General features: G+C 35.8%; 1 protein-coding gene across 3 annotated transcripts in view; it reads right to left on the minus strand.

The window, feature by feature from the left end:
• dpy (fibrillin-like protein dumpy) overlaps positions 1 to 18605 on the minus strand; it is a 66087-nt gene extending 47482 nt beyond the window's left edge. For all 3 annotated transcript variants that reach the window (XR_011783436.1, XM_040723103.2, XM_071893192.1), the window contains exons 1-21: positions 18333 to 18605; positions 16241 to 16291; positions 15920 to 16124; positions 14053 to 14522; positions 13712 to 13991; positions 13256 to 13630; positions 12606 to 13118; positions 8305 to 12537; positions 7265 to 7948; positions 6782 to 7195; positions 6411 to 6722; positions 5843 to 6349; positions 3578 to 5743; positions 3380 to 3520; positions 3282 to 3323; positions 2021 to 3058; positions 1640 to 1963; positions 1216 to 1536; positions 845 to 1159; positions 445 to 756; positions 59 to 385 (exon numbers count right to left, since the gene is read on the minus strand). Coding sequence is in view for 2 of the 3 variants with exons in the window: in XM_040723103.2 (XP_040579037.1) it covers positions 59 to 385; positions 445 to 756; positions 845 to 1159; positions 1216 to 1536; positions 1640 to 1963; positions 2021 to 3058; positions 3282 to 3323; positions 3380 to 3520; positions 3578 to 5743; positions 5843 to 6349; positions 6411 to 6722; positions 6782 to 7195; positions 7265 to 7948; positions 8305 to 12537; positions 12606 to 13118; positions 13256 to 13630; positions 13712 to 13991; positions 14053 to 14522; positions 15920 to 16124; positions 16241 to 16291; positions 18333 to 18338 (13036 nt within the window). In the remaining variant the exon portion in view is untranslated. The remainder of the gene's footprint in view (positions 1 to 58; positions 386 to 444; positions 757 to 844; positions 1160 to 1215; positions 1537 to 1639; positions 1964 to 2020; positions 3059 to 3281; positions 3324 to 3379; positions 3521 to 3577; positions 5744 to 5842; positions 6350 to 6410; positions 6723 to 6781; positions 7196 to 7264; positions 7949 to 8304; positions 12538 to 12605; positions 13119 to 13255; positions 13631 to 13711; positions 13992 to 14052; positions 14523 to 15919; positions 16125 to 16240; positions 16292 to 18332) is intronic.
• Positions 18606 to 18874: the final 269 nt, after the last annotated feature.

Raw genomic sequence — 18874 nt, forward strand, 5'->3', positions numbered from 1 at the left:
TTTAAAGAAAAAAGAAAGAAATATATTCTATAACTACTAATAAATAACTTGGACTCACTTGGTTCAACATATGAACAAGAAACATAAGGATCTCCTGAATAATTTGAATCACAAGTACATGTTGGTCTATGTGAAATAACATAACAAATTGCATTTCTTCCACAAGATCCAGGACAAGGATCTTGACATTTCCTTTGGATACAAGTTTTATCAGTTGGGCAGTCAGAATTGATTATGCACTCTGGACGACAAGAAGGAGGGGATCCAATATAACCCTTTTCACAGGAACAAGCTGCAACAGTTTTAATTGATTTGCATACAGAGTAAGGACCACATGGTGACAGAGCACAGGGATCTTGAGGAACGGGTTGAGGTTGTGGTCTCACTATGGAATATTTCCACATATAAATAAATTATAACAATATTACAATTATATATACTTACTTTGCTTTTTGCACTGTGTATAAGGGTCTCCTGAGTACCCTCTTGGACATTCACACATAGGAATGTGATTTACGACTTGGCAGCGGGCATTTTGTCCACAATAATCGGAGCATGGATTGATACACTTATTGCTAATACAAGCGGTTGATAAACTACATTCAGAACTACCAACACATTCCAACCTACAATTGGGAGGATTGCCAAGGTATCCAGTCTTGCAAGAGCATACACATCTATTTCCTTGTTCTCTAGCAATACTATTTGATCCACAGGGGTTGGGATAGCATGGATCAGTTTCTTCTTCAATTGGTTCTAAAATTATAAGATTGTAAATTAGTAGTCATGCGTTTAATAAACGTGAGAGGAAAGCATATTCTGTATTATTGAAGATAATAGCTACCTGTAGGAGGGATTTCTCTACAGAATGAAAATGGATCACCACTCAAACCTGAGGGACAATAACATTCGGGATTGTGAGATACTACTCTGCACTCAGCTTTGTATCCACATGCACCTTGACATGGGTCAATGCATTTTTGCTGAATACAAGCTTTATTATATGGACAATCGTTGTTGATAACACATTCTGGTCTGCATTCAATATGAGGATTCCCAAAATAACCTGGATTACATATGCATCCAACAGCATTATTTCTAGAAACACATTTAGCATTTGGTCCACATGGATTCCTTGAACATAGATCCACTGGCTTCACTATAATAATCGTAATTTAATAATAATATGGAATGAATATTATAAAGATATATTACCAGGTGGATTTTTAGTACACTGTACATAAGGGTCCCCTCTAAACCCAGCTGAACATGAGCAAATAGCATTGTGGTTAATAACAGTACATTGAGCTTGAATTCCGCATGATCCTTTACATGGATCACGACAACGTTTACCAATACAAGCAAGCTTATGGGAACACTCAGAGTTAATCAAACATTCGGGTCGGCAATTTGGTGGTCTTCCAAAGAAATTTGGCTGACATTCACATTTTTCTCTGTTACCAATAACTATACAATTAGCATTAGATCCACAAGGAGATGGAGTGCATGGCTTTGGAGGAAGCTTTTCATTTCCAACTAAAAATTAAACATTGTAAAGGAGATATTGTGAGGAAAAAAGTTTCATTGTCACAAAATAAAGACATAAGAATGAGATATTCAATTGCAAAGATAAACTCACCAGGAATTTTGTGGCATTGGGAGTAAGGATTTCCACGATACCCATCGAAGCAATCGCAAAAAGGTCTATGATTAATAATGTTACAATTTGAGTTTATTCCGCACACAAAATTTCCGCAAGGATTCACACATTTTTCTTGAATACAAGCTTCATTGGAAGGACATTCTGAATCTATTAAGCACTCAGGACGACAATTTGGAGAGCTACCAATGTATCCTGGCTTACAACTACAAACAATTCTGGACCCTCTGATATCACAATTTGAATTAGGACCACAAGGAGAAGGATTACAAGATATGTCATTGGTTGGGACTTCGGGCTTGGCTAAAAAATGATAAGAAACTATAGTAATCCATTGTTTTCAAATGTAATACTACTTACGTTTATGTAAACATTGATTAAACTGATCGCCGACATATCCTGGAATACATTTACAAATAGGTCGATGATTTATTACTGTACAAATTGCGTTTATTCCACAAGTTCCAATGCATGGGTCCTTGCAACGCATATTCATACAAGATAAATTTGGTTGGCAGTCTGAATTTAAGATACACTCTGGCTTGCATTCCACATATGGATCTCCTAAATAATCTTTTGGACATGAGCATATTGCATTGCCTCGAATAACATTACAGTCAGAATTTATTCCACAAGGGGTCGGATTACATAAATCTTTAACAGGCACTGGTCTAGGACGTGATTGCTTGATACACTGAACGAATGGATTCCCAATATACCCTGATCTACATATACAAATTGGGTTATGATTTTGAACTTGACATTCGGCATTTGTTCCGCAAGACCCAGGACAAGGATCAATGCATCGTAGACCAATACACGCCTTATCGAATGGACAATCATTATTTTGAATACATTGAGGACGACATCCAGCAGCAGAAGAAGGATCACCCTCATAGTTTCGATTACAAGAGCAAATTGCATCCTTTCCATTACTTTCACATCTGGTATTTTTTCCACAAGGAGAGGGTTGACAAGGATCCTTAGGTGGTTCAACTGGAGGAGCAGTACAACCAAAAAATGGATCTCCAATAAAACCTTGGTTACAAACACAATCTTCTCCTACTTCAGATATAAAGCATTCAGCGTTATCTCCGCATGGACCAGGTTCGCAAAGACTAATAACAGGCTCCTCAATAGGAACATGACATCCAGCTAAAGGATCAAGAACGTCAACAGGAATGAAACCTCGCCTGCAACGGCATTCTATATTTCCTAAAGATTTTGGAACACAATCCATATTAGGTCCACATGATCCAGGTCCACATATAGCTTCTTCACGACATTTTACTAGGGGGTCTCCATTCTTTCCTTCCGGACAACTACAAATTGCATTTCCATCCTCCAAATGGCAGGCTGCACCGAGGCCACATGGATTAGGATTGCATAAATCTTTACCTAAGGTTAAAAAATATAATTTAAAATAAAAATAAATGTAGGTGCTGAAAAATATTCAAGAAAAGAGATTTTTTTAAAAAGTCAGAAATAAAATAATTTTCAGATTTGTTTCGAAAAATTAAGATATTTCAGTGTCTCTGAACTACAGATAATAAATAAATCTGTAAAAATGATCGATATAAATAAACTTTACAAAAATATAAATTTTAGATTTTAATATTACCTTCATAACAATCTTCCCCGTCTTCACAAACGATTGGTTCAACTAATTAAATGGTATAAATGAAAATTTGACAAATTGAAGGTCATTAATATACATACTTGGTAAACATTCAGCTTTATGCTCAATGCTATCACATAGAGTATCTATTGGACAGTCATGTTCTTTGCATGGATTAATACATTTTTTATTCTTACAGGCTTGTTTGGATGGGCAGTCAGAATTTGAAGTACAGCCCACGACTAATAGAATAAGAAAGATCTAATATGACAAATAATTGTCTAATTTCTATGAAATACCTTTAATGCAACCATAATTTTTGTCAACATTGAAACCATCTGGACAGAATTTACAAACTGCTTTATGGTTAACAACTACACATGGAGCGTTGTTCAAGCATTTCAAGTTATCGCATGGATTTTTACATTGAAATTTAACGCATGCTTGGTTTTCAGGGCATCCTCTATCTCTTAAACATATGGACACTTCAGGAGCACAACTCTTGATGCACATACAAACAGGCTTATGATTTAAAACTTGGCATTCCTTTGCTGAGGGGCATGTAAAAGTCCTTCCATGACATGGGTTTATACAAGATCCGGATATGCAAGCTAAATTTGCAGGACATTCAGAATCAGAGCGACATCCATCCCGTTTTGGACAATCTAACTCTCCAAATGTGTTAATTACTAGCTTATGCTTGCATCTGCAAACAGCCTTATGATTTTTGACAGCACATCTTTGCCCAGAATGGCAAGAGTCTCTGGTACATGGACTAATGCATCTACCATTAATACACGCTTGACTTTTCAAACAAGCATTATCGCTATTACATTGAGGAGAATTAGGATTGACAGGTGTTGATTGAGGTGGTTTTACAGTGGTCTGAGGCTTTGATGGTAATTCAGTGAGTGGTGCATTTTGGCTTCGGCATTCTGGTCTTGGTTTACAACGGAGATGTGGAATACCAGAGAAACATTCTGGGCATTCACAACGAGGACGATGATTTACAACTCTACATAATGCATTTTCTCCACAGGCAGCACGAAGCGTACAAGGATCAACACAGTCACCATGAATACATGATCGGTCTAATGTACAATCACGATCAGTATTACATCCCTTTATAAGTTTACTAGAGCATTTTATTTGAGGATCCCCATGAGGATGCGAAGCCTTACATAAGCATTGAGCTGTACCGAAAGGATGTTTACAAACTGCATTTTCTCCACATTTTTTTATTCTGCAAGGATCAATTAGATTATCTGGACATATACATCCTTTATAAGGATCTCCAGAGCATCCAGGATCACATTTACAATTATATGAGCCCACAAGATCCAAACAGACTGCATTTGATCCACAGGGCGAATTTAAACACTCATCAGTATCTTCTTTGCACTCTCTTGTAGGATTTCCAATAAAACCAGGAGGGCATGAACACTGAGGATGATGATTTCTCACGTAACATTGTGCATTAATACCACATGTATTAGAAGAACTGCAAGTGTTGATACATTCTCCATCGGTACATTGCTTGTCAGTAGCACATTCTCTGTTTGAGGTACATGAAGCCTTTTTGCATCTATCGTTGTCTCTTTTGAATCCTTTTGGGCAGAAACAAATAGGTTGGTGTCTTGAAACACGACAAGAAAATGAGGCATCGCCACATGCACCATTAAGACATGGATCTACACACTTTCCATTAGAGCAAGATTCTGATTCTTGACACTCTTCATCTACTGAACAACCACTTGTGCAAAATCCAGCAAGACATTTCAAGCCATTCCCACAATCTTCAGATCCATAACACTTTTGATGGCAAACTCCAATTTCAGTGTTACAAACTTCACCACAAGGACATTCGTCTTTCTTACAGATCTTTCTACATAAACTATCACTACAAGATTCATCTTTACTACACTGAGAACTTGAGGAACATTTTAATTTATTTCCTCCATGACATATGGATAGGGGATCTCCTTGTCCAGATGGACAGCTGCAGAATGTTTCATGATTTATTGTTTCACAAACAGCACATTCTCCACATGGAGAAGGTTTTTGTGTTACACATGGATCCTTGCATTCATTATCGATGCAAATTTCATTTTCCTTACATTGAGCACTTGCTGTACACCCCGATAAACATACTCTGTTTCTACAAATATTGAAATCCCCAGGACATTGGTCATGAGAATTACAAATCTTGGAGCAAGCACCCTCAAAACAAACTTCATTGGGCAGACAATCACTTTTGGACGTAGCACAAAGTCTAGCACATAAACCATTAAAACATTTGTTAGATGTTGATGAAGGGCAGTCTGAAATGGAACTACAACGAGTTTGTGGAACTTCACACAGCTTATATGGATCTCCAATAAGGTTATCTGCACAAGAGCAAACAACCTCATGATTATTAGTTTCGCATTGAGCATTTAGGCCACAATTGGAAAATAGGCAAGGATCTATAATGAAAAAGGTAAAATGAAATATAGGTTCATAGGTACATATATTAAAATGAGTAAAATAATAATTTTGAATAAATCAAGATCTATGGTACATACCTTGACACTTGCTGTCAACGCATGCATCTTTTTTAGAACAACCCTCATTATTTCTACATCCCTTGATACATGTAACCCCTTGGCAGATGTCTCCAGGTCCACAGTCATTATCAACTCGACAAATCTCCTTACAAACATTATCGATACAAATTTCATTGTCGAGGCAGTTGACATCTGATGAGCAAACTGGCTTGCAGAAGGACGAGTCACATTGGTAGCCTTTAATACAATCTTTATTGGCTGTACAAGAAATATCTTCTCTAATACAACCAAGAGAAGCAGATGGATTTGGAATGAATCCTGATAAACAGGAACACTGTGCTTTACGATCAACTACAGCACAGTTAGCATTTGGTCCACAACTAACAACACTACAAGGATCTCGGCATCGATTTTCAATGCACGACGTAGATGAAGGACAGTCAGAATTTGCTTTGCAACCAACTAGACACATATTATTTAAACATACATGTCCTAAGAAACAATCATTATCTAATCGGCAAGTTACTAAAAATGAGATGAAACATTAGCATCGAGTTATGATATTTATAACTTAATTATAACTTACACATGCATTGCCCTTTAAGACATCTTTCATTAAAGGCACAGTTGTTATCATTTCTACAGTTAAGCATACATATCCCTTCTACACAGGACATTCCAGGGCCATCACATGATTTTGTGCATGTATTTGGAATACGAACACATTCTACAGATGGAGTTCCAGTGAAAGAAGGTGGGCAAGAGCATTGCTTTTTATGATTTAGTGTTTCACACTTAGCATTAATTCCACAGGCTTTAAAGTCACGACAAGGATCTTTACAATCTCCTTGGACACATATTTCATTTGACTTACAAGTAAGATCAGATCGGCAGGTTTCTACATACATAAACAAATGATATTTGATATTGTATGCATATACTAAATACGAACTATACCTTTCAATGGCAAAACACATCTATATTCATGGCAAACTTTCTCGCCAGGGCAATCTCTGTTTGATGAACATTTTTTCTTTTGACATCCAATTTTTCCGTCATTAGGATCTCCAAAATATCCAGCTGGGCATTTACAAGAAGGAATCCTACCAGATGCAGTGCAAAGTGCATTTCGACCGCATATTACAGGACCGGAACAAACATCAATGCAGTCTTTGTAGCCAAATTGGGTTTCAGAACAGATCTCTGTTGAGGAGCAGTCGTCATTTTCTTTACATTTTTCGAGTGTAACACAAACACCTCCACGACATTCATGATATGAAGGACAATCTTTAGAGTTGGAGCACTTAGGAATACATTGACCATTGAGACACACTTGATCGTCAAGACAATCCCGAGTTGATGTACAAGGAGCTAATTTAAATAAAATATGAAGTTGTAAATTATAATTTTAAGAATTGGTACAACTAAGTTTAAACATACGAGAACAGAGGCCAAAAGCACAGTTCATATTATTAGGGCATCCTTCAGACGAAGTACATTTGAGTATTTTTGAGCAACCGACAGTAGGATCTCCAGTATATCCTTCAGAGCAGGTGCAATAGGGCGTATGGTTTATAGTGGAACATTTGCTGTTTTTGCCACAAATTCTTCGCTCTGAACAAAGATCTTTGCACTTGTTTTGAACACATGATGTTCCCGATGAACAATCAGTGTTTTCAATACATTCGAGTTTTGAACATTTTATTTTTGGATTTCCAGTTGTTTTTGGTGGACAAGTGCAAAGGGGATCATGATTGACTACTTGGCATTTAGCTCCTCTACCACAAACTTTCTTTCTTGATAGGCAGGGATTTACACATCTTTCATTCTGGCATAAAGAAGATGTTGGACAATCTGCATCAGAGGAGCATTGTCCTTTAGGCTTACAACCTCCTCCCACATAAGGATCTCCAATATTACCCTTTGGACATTTGCAAGTAAAGCTTCCAATGGTATTATAACAATTTGCACTTATATGACAAGTAGCAATAGATGATGATGTGCACTCATTCACATCCTCACATTTATTGTTGATTGATTCATACCCAGTTTGGCACTTACAGACAGGTTTGTGACTCTCAGATTGACATACTCCTCGACCACAATTGACTTCCAAACAAGGATCTACATTAACAGGAAATTTTTTTTTAATCTTTTTATCCTCGTTCGAAAACAGATTCTAAATGATAAATACATAGTCTAAACAATTGGTTCTAAAATTGTGGGCAATGTAAGGTTCTATAATAAATCAAAACTCTTATTTTCATCTAACTTTTTATTACAGTATGATATTTACTTCCATATTGAAGGAAGTAAAATCAAGAATAGCCATGCACTTTTTAAAAAAAATCATGGAGTAGAGGGAATAGGGTGAAAAGTTTTGAGAACCTCTTGTCTAAATTCTAAAACATTTATCCTTAGAAAGAAGAATATTGCTGGCCTAAGCCAAACCTATACTTTTTATTAAAAATTCATCTTACCCACACAGCGATGTCCTTTTAAATCACATTTTCGAGAGTTTGAACAATCATCATCATTTTCACACTCAATCGGATAACATCCAATATTGAAGTCAGTTGGATCTCCACGGTGTTTAGTTGGACACTTACAATAAGGAACGTGATTACGTATCTCACAAATTGATTTTTCTGTACATTTGGCTTGTTGACAAGGATTTATACACATTTTAGAGCCATCAGACATGATTCCACATGCAAACTTATCACCACAGTCATAATCTGAACTACATTCATCTGGTTTACGGCAACCATTTTGACTATCGCCAACCATTCCTTGGGGACAAGAACAGGTATAAGACCCAGGATTATTAGAACAAATGGTTGTAGATGGACAAATTGAACTATTTTCACACTCGTTTATGTCTGTGCAGCCTTTTGGAGTTGGAATATAACCTTTACCACATTTGCAATGTTCATTTTCACAAATTTCTCCAGATCTACAATCTTCATGAGTGTGGCAACCAGGATGGCAGAATTTATCCAAACAGATTTCTCCATGCAAGCAATTCTTATCTGAATGGCATAATTTCAAACATATTCCTTGGATACATTGTTCACCGCGAACACAATCAGATGAGGATGAACATTCAAACATACAAAGCCCTTGGTGACATTTATGTGATGGATTGGAACAAGAAGTTTTACACCTTTCTGGAATCCGAACACATCCTTGATGAGGAGTGGGTACACCAGCAAATTTATCAGGGCAAGAACATATTTCTGTTTTATTTTCCGCTCTACACAAACTATTTGGTCCACAAGTTTTCGTTTCAAAGCAAGGATCTTGACAACGATCTTTATTGCATACTAATTGTCCAGGACAATCCAAATTATTCGAGCATCCGAATGAGCATATACCATCAGGCTTACAAGTATAGTTTGGAGGACATTGATCATTGGTTAGACATGAAACCTGGCAGTGTTGGCCTAAACCACAAGATTCTCCGTCTTTTAATGGTAAACATTTTACTTCTGGGGATGGATAAGGTTTGTAACCTGGAGAACACTGACAAATAGCGATGTGATTTTCTGCCACACAAATTGATCCTCCTGAGCCACATTTCTTATATTTACAGGCCGATGTACATTTATATCCATTATTTATGTCACAGAACTTATCTCCTCCACAATCAGCATTTTCCAGGCACTCTACTTTTGAGCAACCTTCACGGGTATATGGATCACCAGCAAATAAACCTGGAGGACAACTACATTTTCCAACATGATTTCTGGCAAGACAAATGGCACCTTTTCCACATTTAAGAAAGTGGCAAGCTGATTCACATTGTGAATTTCTACAAACTTGATCTTCGGGACATTGTGCATGACTTACACATCCTCTTTGCTCCAATCTTTCTGTACATCCAGACCGGTCATTTGGATTTCCAAACGTTCCAGGTACACATTTACAATATCCTTGATGCTCTTTGGCAAGACAATGGGCTCTAGATGGACATTGGATATCAGCACATACATCTGAGCATGTTTTTACACTTGCAACTTCCTTACATTTTTCATTTTTTTCACAATCCTGATTCGTCTTACAACGTGTAGATGATTGAATTTCGCAAATTCCAGATATTTTATTTTTGAAGTATCCTGTTTCACATTGGCAATGAGGTTTTCCATCACTGGACACTATACAAGTCTCAGTTGAAGGACAAGTCATGATTTCACATGGGTTTAAACATGTTCTTTGTCCGGTTATACTAATTCCACACACAGTTCCAGGTGTCACACAATCATTATTAGTAGAACATGAGATGACAGGTCGACACCCAACATCTTGATTGTTAGGATCTCCTTCGTGTCGCTCATTACAAATACAAGTTCTTCTATGATTATCTGTCACACAAAATGCATTTGGACCACATTGAACTCGACTACATGCATCTACACATACTTTTCCTCCATGGTTATTAGTAAGACAAATTTCATTATAACCACAATCAGTATTATAGGTGCATGCAGCATTAGCTAAGCAACCTGTGGTATAAGCATCTTCTCCAGAATATCCAGGAGCGCAAAGGCATTGCCCAAGATTGCAAACAGCATTTGGACCGCAATTTACTCCCTTACATAAATCATTCTCAACAAGTTTTTGATTACTCTCTGGAATGCACCTATCAAATGGATTTCCAGTGTGTCCAAATTTACATCTGCAATCATATGACCCGAGGGAATTAAGACAGACAGCATTTTTTCCGCACACTTCAGATAAACATTCATCAATATCCATGCAATTTCTATTAGGATCTCCATCATATCCTTTTGGACAATAACAAGAAGGTTTTCCAAAACTTATGGTACATAAAGCTCCTGATCCACATTTGATTTTGGAACAGTCAATTTCTTTAGACTCCACTTGAAGAGAACTTACTATACAACCATTATAAGGGTTTCCTTGATATCCAGGATCGCACTTACATGTAGCTCCTCTGCCAGAACCGGAATACTCACAATGTGAATTTATACCACATGAAGGATTCTCACATTTTGGCTGTGTTAAAACGGGCATACAAAATAAATCAGGATCGCCGATAAAGCCATCCTTACATATGCAAGTAGTGCCTTTTGAGCAAACAGCATTTAAACCACAAGTTTTAGAAGATTTACATTGTTCAACACACTGATTTCTTGAATCACAAACTTGATTTCCAGTACATCTTTTTGATGAAGAGCATGCAACAGGATGGCAGCCACCACCAAGGTAAGGATTCCCCATCGTGCTCTTTTTACAAACACAAACAGGCCCGTCTTCAGGAGAAACAATGCATAGTGCATTCACTGATGAACATTTAATACCGTCGCAGACATTGATACACTTCCTAGTTTGAATATCCTCATTAAATCCAGGTTTACATCTGCACCATGCAGCATGATCTTCGGCAATACAAGTTGCATTTGTACCACAAGGAAGAGAAGAGCAGGGATTGACGCATTTAGCATTTTCAGAGCAACTTAATTGTCCTGGGCAATCATCATCAACACTGCACTCTGACTTTGTTTTTCCGACACATCCATAAATGTATGGATCACCACGAGTTCCACGGGGGCATTTACACTTAAAGCTTCCCATGATATTAAAACAGTGTGCTCCAGTACCACATGGGTTTGAGTCCTTGCATTCATCGATGTCTTCGCATCCTACTAAAGGATTTCCAGTGTGCCCTGGCTTACATAAGCATTGAGGTGGATTAGTAGGAGTACACTCAGAATTGATACCACATCTGAATTCATCACAAGGGCTTCTGCATTCAGATCCATGTCTTGTATCAGCAAAAAATGGGGGTAAGCACAAACACTGAGCATCTACACATTTTTCATTACGTGAGCAAGCAGAATCAGATGTACAGACTGATCTTAGTGTTACACATGCGTTATTATAAGGATCACCTGTTGTGCCTGGAGGGCACAAACATGAATATGCTCCACTAAGGTTGTCACAAGTGGCACCAATGCCGCAAACAGGTCCGGTTGACTGAGAACACTCATCTATATCTATGCATTTTCCCTTTTCGTCGATACGGAATCCTGGAGGACATGCACAATAACTCACACCCCCTGCAATTTTGATACACTTTGCTTCCTTAGAATCACAATCTGAATCATGTGAGCATCCAGATAAAATGCACTTATTGTCCACTATACGGTAAGGTGGTTGACATCCACACAAGGGATTAACTTTCTCATCACATTTTTCACACATGCTGAAAGGATTCCCATTATATCCTGATGGGCACTCACAGTCATAAGATCCAGGTAAATTTTTACAAACAGCATTCAGTCCACAAGACACTAAATTAGCACTAAGACACTCATCAATATCAATACACTTTCCAGATCTATCATCCCGATCAAATCCTCTTTGGCACACACATTTTGCTTGAACACAAGTCTCTCCATTAGAACAATCAGAGTCGGACTTGCATTGAGACTCAACAAGTGTTCCTGTACATCCAAAGCGTTTTGGATCTTTACTTTTTGTTCCTGAAGGGCATTTACAGAAATAGCTTCCGATAGAGTTTTCACAAATGGCATTTTCTCCACAAGGTTTGCTTAGACACTCATCAATATCTATGCATGCATTTTGACCTGAAAGTAGTTGAAAACCTGGAAGACATTGACATAATGGTATTCCGTTTTGAACTATGCATTGACTGTTGAAAAAACAGGAAACAGTTTCACAGGGATCTATATGAAAAAGGAAGGATAGATAAAAATAAAATTTATTTACTCTAATTTCCATCAATAGTACTTACTTTCACAATTAGGACCAACATTTGGCTCTTGGCAAACACATTGCCCACCAGACTTGCAGATGGCATTTCCAGGGCATTCAGAACTATTTTTGCATTTTTCCTTGGAATCATCTGGGCATGTTAAGGAATTTGAATCGAATTGAGCCCCGTTCAAGCATTTACAATTATATCCGCCCTCTACATTTTCACATAGGGCATTGTCAGTGCCACAAATATTTCTAGGTAAAGCAGAAGAGCATTCATCCAAATCATAGCATCCCACAAAAGGATCCCCAGTAAAGCCTGGAGAGCATGTACATTGAAAGCTTCCTTCTAAATTGTCACAAACAGTGTTCACACCACATTTTCCAGTTGGGGAACCATTGGAAATAGTGTTACATTCATCAAAATCTATACAACCCTGAAGTAAATTTTTGGGATTGTAAGACCACCCTTGATCGCATACACAATAGGCTTCATTCCCATCAAGCTGGCATGATGCATGATTACCACAATTTACTTCACTACAGGGATCTAAATAAAAAAATTGGATTTGGTTATAAATTTATAAATAAGCAAACACTATTTAAAAAATATATATTTTTGAAAAAAATAAAAATATTCATAACGTATACTTTTTTTTCTGGCTAAAAAAAATGAATAAAGTTTACCTTTGCATGGTACTTCAGGAGGGTTTCCTTGGAGTGGAGGAACACATGAACAGACAAAACTTCCTAATAAATTGGAACATTGGGCTCCTGGACCACAAATATCTCCATTTAGACACTCATCTACATCAATACATAAGGCTCCTTGAGGCTCAAATCCCTTTCGGCAGACACAGGTACCACTTACACAACGAGCATTATTAGTACAATCATAGTCACTTTCGCAAATAGTACGAACTTCAGCAGGTCTACATCCTGATAACTTTCCATTACCACTATAACCAGTAGGGCATTCGCAGTCATACCCAGGACTCTTATTTACACACAAAGCGCCAATCCCACATTGATGCAAGGCTCTTGAGGAACACTCATCAATGTCTATAAAGAATTTGAACATAAATAGTTAATGAGAAAGAGTATTTTGTTAAGAACTAAAAAAATATAAGAGTTGACACATACCGAAGCAGACTTTGTAGGCGTCCCCAGTAAATCCCTCTTCACAAGTACATAAAACTCCACTTGGATCATTTTGGCAAACGGCATTTTTACCACAGGATTTACCTCCACATTTCTTTTTTATTTGAGTAAGGGCCTCAGAAGTAGGACCTCGGCATCCTTCTGGTGAATAAGCATCCCCAGTCAATCCAGGAGGACATTCACAAATATAGCCTCCAATTTGGTTTGTACAAATAGCTCCATAACCACAAGAATTTGATCTACACTCATCAATGTCAACACACTGAAGTAAGAAAAAATATAATGATCATGAGTGAAAGACATCCACCGAGGATTCAACTTACCCCATTGTAGGGATCTCCTTGAAATCCTTGAATACAGCTACAAGTATGATTTCCGACTGTGTTCGTACAAATTGCATTGGATCCACATGCTTCGCTAGTTATACATTCATTAATATCCGTACATTTGACTGAGCCGTCGCCCTCATATCCAGGTTTACATTTGCACACATAATGAGCAGGTAAATTACAGCACTCTGCATTTTCCACACACTTATTACTATATTCTGGATATTGACACTCGTCTATATCAGTGCAAGTATGCCCATCCCCAGTGTAACCCTCTCGACATGTACAAAAGTAGCCGCCAAATGTATTTGTACAAGTGGCAAAGACATCACAGGGTTGATATTTGCACTCATTTTCATCAGGCATATCACAACCCTTGCCACCGTAATCTTCATTACAGTAGCATTGTGAGTCAAGACAAGCTCCATTTTTACAATTCCGCCCAGTTGTGTACAGACAATCTTCTAAAAGGGGTTGCAAAAATGATAATAATTAATTTAAAGGCACTTTACATATTAACTATGTTTTTATAAGTTAGCTACGCCCCATATTTGCATAGATACGCACATTGCTCTTAACAAAAAATGTGCTCTTACTATCTAATCCAACTACATAATATGATATATATATTAACAAATTAAGCTAAAATGATTTATTCTCAAAATGAGTTTGGCATGGATTTGCATTTTTTACCTCATTATCTTCCTTTTCTATTAATAAATTATTCTGATTAATCCTACAGAGGTGCTGTAAATAATCATGTTTAAAGATTACAAAAGCTTACGGTCACAATAAAAAAATATATGGCAGTGTCCCTGATAAAATTCCTATGGATATATATCAATATGATCGATCGAGGCGGAAGAAGTTCGTGGTTCATACTTAATAACTTTTAAAAACTTAATAAATGTTTCATTGAATAGTATAGATTTATTTATGAAGACCATTGAAAGGAAAATCAAATAATATGTATTGTTTCTCTGGAAAAAAGCTGATATGAGTATCAACTTGTTGAATTCTTATGACAACATCAGCTATGATTAAATAAATATCTGAGGCTATGAATAAGATATATACTTATACAAATTACAATCATTGAATGCGGGACTAGCAGGGGTGTCCGCAGGGGGGGGGCTTAAGGGGATGTAGCCCCCCTCCAAATCGAGAGATTAAAAAAAAATCATTAATAAGGAAAACAATTAGCTGGTACTAAAACGGACTAAAAAAGAAGAAATAAAGTTAATTGACGTCATCAAGGACCGAATTTTATCATTTTTAGGACTGATATGCAGGACTCAACTAATTGGACATGACTGTAGTCATTAATCCTCAATTAGGATCAACACAATTCTTTGCGGGTCCCATTCAAGTCACATTAATCAACTCTGTAGAATATAATCCGGCCCACGAATTTGATCAAAGTCCCCATAATTGACAAAAGTATGTATTTGGCCGTTAATATTTATAAATGAAATGAGAATTTCTCAATAGCAATATTTGTACTCAAGCTTGATATTTAGTTGAAGCACCACCCCTCATATGAACAGTATATCTAAGGAAGGAGAAAAAACTTTCACTTAGTCATCCTTAGTAATATGTTGATAGTGTAGTCTACCAAGCTTTACGTACGTACGTTGGATGGGATTTATTTATAATGTATTTAAGTATAATACGCAAGTACGGTTTTTTGTACGAAAAGGTAAAAGGAATAATACAAGAGGCAGACCTTGACATTATTATCTGATGATACAATTGATATATGAAGGAGTTTTCTCTCCTTGAGATACAATAGGTGGAGGAGGGTTGATCATTGAGTGATCAAACGAATTTATCAATAGGCATATAAAAAATTCCTTCTTACTTGTACACTTGAGACTCGGAGAAAACTCATCTGTGGACTTGTAGCACTCTGAAACTCCATCGCATAATTTGGATATTTCAAATAATTGGAGTATTTCATGAGACCCATTTACTTGACACACAAAATATCCAAATTCAGGTCGTAGAAAAAATACTTCTTCACTGAGATCATGATGGTAAGGCGGTGATGGTTGTGAGGCAGTGACCTAGGAACAACATAAACTCGAGTCATAATTATCCTTGCAAAGTTCGAAAATAAGAATTTCTATGTCAAGAATTAAAACCCCCATATCTACAAGGGTCGTGAAATGGGATCACTTACCAATATTTTTAGGAATAAGATGACTAGAAATGGAATGTTCTTCATGGCAACCTAAAAAATAAATTAGGGAAATGTAGGCATTTTATCACTTGATGAAAAATAAAGTAAAGATATTTTGCGTACAAGCTACCGTTTTTGTACAAGTTACAATTTAAAAAAAAATGAGATAAAGAATATTAAAATGAAGAATTTACAATATTTTTGAGAAGGATAATGCAATGAGATGTAATTTTATCAGATCAATATCAAATGATTTTATTAGTTAATTATTTTTTTAAATAAGCCCTGGTGATGTGTGCAAATTGAAACTTGTGCAAAATCATCTTAGCTGGTATACCAAAAATACATAAAGTTAGTATTCTTCAAGTTTAAGAGTAGGTTAGCAAAAAAAAAGGGCACAAAAATACATTTCTTATATCATAAACAGACCAACTTTATAAGTCACCCTTATTATAAGCAAGCCACACACATTTGCTAAATACCGGTTTTGTATCTTTGCAAAAAAAAAAAAAAAAAAAAAACCATCAGACCTATTGCAAAAAGAATGGAACGCGCATGATTCTAAATATATAAAGGGTAATTCATTGTTTATGAATGTAATACGATCCAAGTCTACACATCACATATATATATGACTGAGGGATGAATCAATATGTACATGCTTGCTCGTCTAAAAGTATATCATACATGAGCCGGGATTAATTTAATCCTTTTTTTCTACCCAAAAACTATTATAAATTTTAGTTTATCCTCTTAAAATGGATCTATAGGAAGCAAAATGTATCAACAGTAAATTGTTCATTTTTCTATCATTTAAACTATTACAATTGCATTGTTATCATTATTATAATTATTTTTTTCGCATAAAAATATTCCCTAAGTGCTTATACACATATATTCAAATCTATAAAAACCCCTGCTCATTGACAAATATGAAATCTTAGGAAATTATACAACAGGTGTCTATTCATTGTATAGTTCATTTATCACAAGGTGTTGTTGAATGACGTCATACACCTGTTGCTTAGAATAAGGTTTTGAAAATAACAATAATAATAAAATTATGGTTGTATGTAAATAAATTGTAGAACATCTGCATCAAAAATTCATCATATCATTGTCAAATCCTCTCAGACATGAAAATAAATGCTAAGGAGTCAATTCCTTCTGATAAAATAGGAATAATATTTATACAAAAATATTTAGTTACTTTATCATGGCGATGAAATGATTTATTTATAGACCGAATTGAAGTATTATGTCATAAAGCGTAGGTGGTAGGCATATAATCATCATTATGTATGTAGATAGCTAGATCCACAAAACCACCTTATATGCACATATACATAGGTAACCATACACGATTCCTAGGTAATATTTAGCATGATTCATTTGAATGCAACAACGCTAGAGGTACATGCAGTCGTTCAAATCTCTTTCTCTCTTTTTTCGTTTGCTTGCTTTATATAAAAAATGGGGCGGATATTATTAGTGTGTAGATGATAGTCTTGGTTATATTGGTTTGTACATAATACATACATATGTAGGAGGGAGCAAGCCGCCCAAACGACTCCCACTCCTTCAGAAGCAAAACCCACGCAAATCTTTAAAGCACAACTGTGAGCGATTCTGAGTCAAAATTCCTCTTTTTGTACATATATATATATATATTCTTAGATATGTGACTTTTAAGCACAAGGAATATTTGATGTCATATATTTTTTTATAAATTTGTCAAAACAAAATTTTTTCATCTTTTTCCCCCTTCCTTTCCTTGATACGGATAGAAAAATGGTAGTTATATAAGTAAGTGTATATATATAACATCTTATATAGTTTTTGGGTGGTACAAGGAAGAGTGAAAATGGCCTTCTACATGAGTACGCCAAGAAGAAAAGTGTATAAACTGAGCGCTCGCTTAAGGAAATGGATTAATTTTGTCCTTCACGCATTTGGTTTTATATATATTTTTACTTTTTTTAAATAAAAAGTGGTTTTTATAATTTTGCATTCATGGCATAAATATAATATGGTATATGATACTTCATAAGGAAATCAATAATAAAAATAAAATTAAAAAACTAGTCCTTACCCCCATGATTATCCCTATCCGGAACACTTCACTTGAACACTTTGTATCACTAACACCTTCACTGATTTTTTAATAAAAAATTACTATAAAAATGAAATAAATATTCACCAATGTAGAATATTAAAAAAAAGTTTGAAAAAATCCTTTTATAAAGAAATGACTATAAAAAATCTACTACTCAAAATGCATGTCAACCTATAATAAAAAAAATTAAAAGAGTATATAAAAAAATTACAAAGGATTCTCTCAACACAAGAGCTAAGCTCTGACTGAAGATTTATTTTGGTTTGAATCCAAGAAGGCCGGTAAGCATTTTGACTCTTCAACGCGCTCATTTTTTACAGAAAGAGAAACGACTCTTGGTTTTTTTTTTTTTTTGTACGTACTTTTTTAAATTTTATAAATTATATTACTATAATGATTATTATTTATTTATGTAATTTGAAAGTTTAAAAAGTGGTTATGAAATAATAAGACATCACCTTTTGAGGGACATTTATGATGAAAGAAGGTATTGAATCTATGTACAAATATGCGGATAA

This window comes from Lepeophtheirus salmonis, chromosome 13 (assembly GCF_016086655.4).
Source record: "Lepeophtheirus salmonis chromosome 13, UVic_Lsal_1.4, whole genome shotgun sequence".
Taxonomy (NCBI): Eukaryota; Metazoa; Arthropoda; class Copepoda; order Siphonostomatoida; family Caligidae; genus Lepeophtheirus; species Lepeophtheirus salmonis.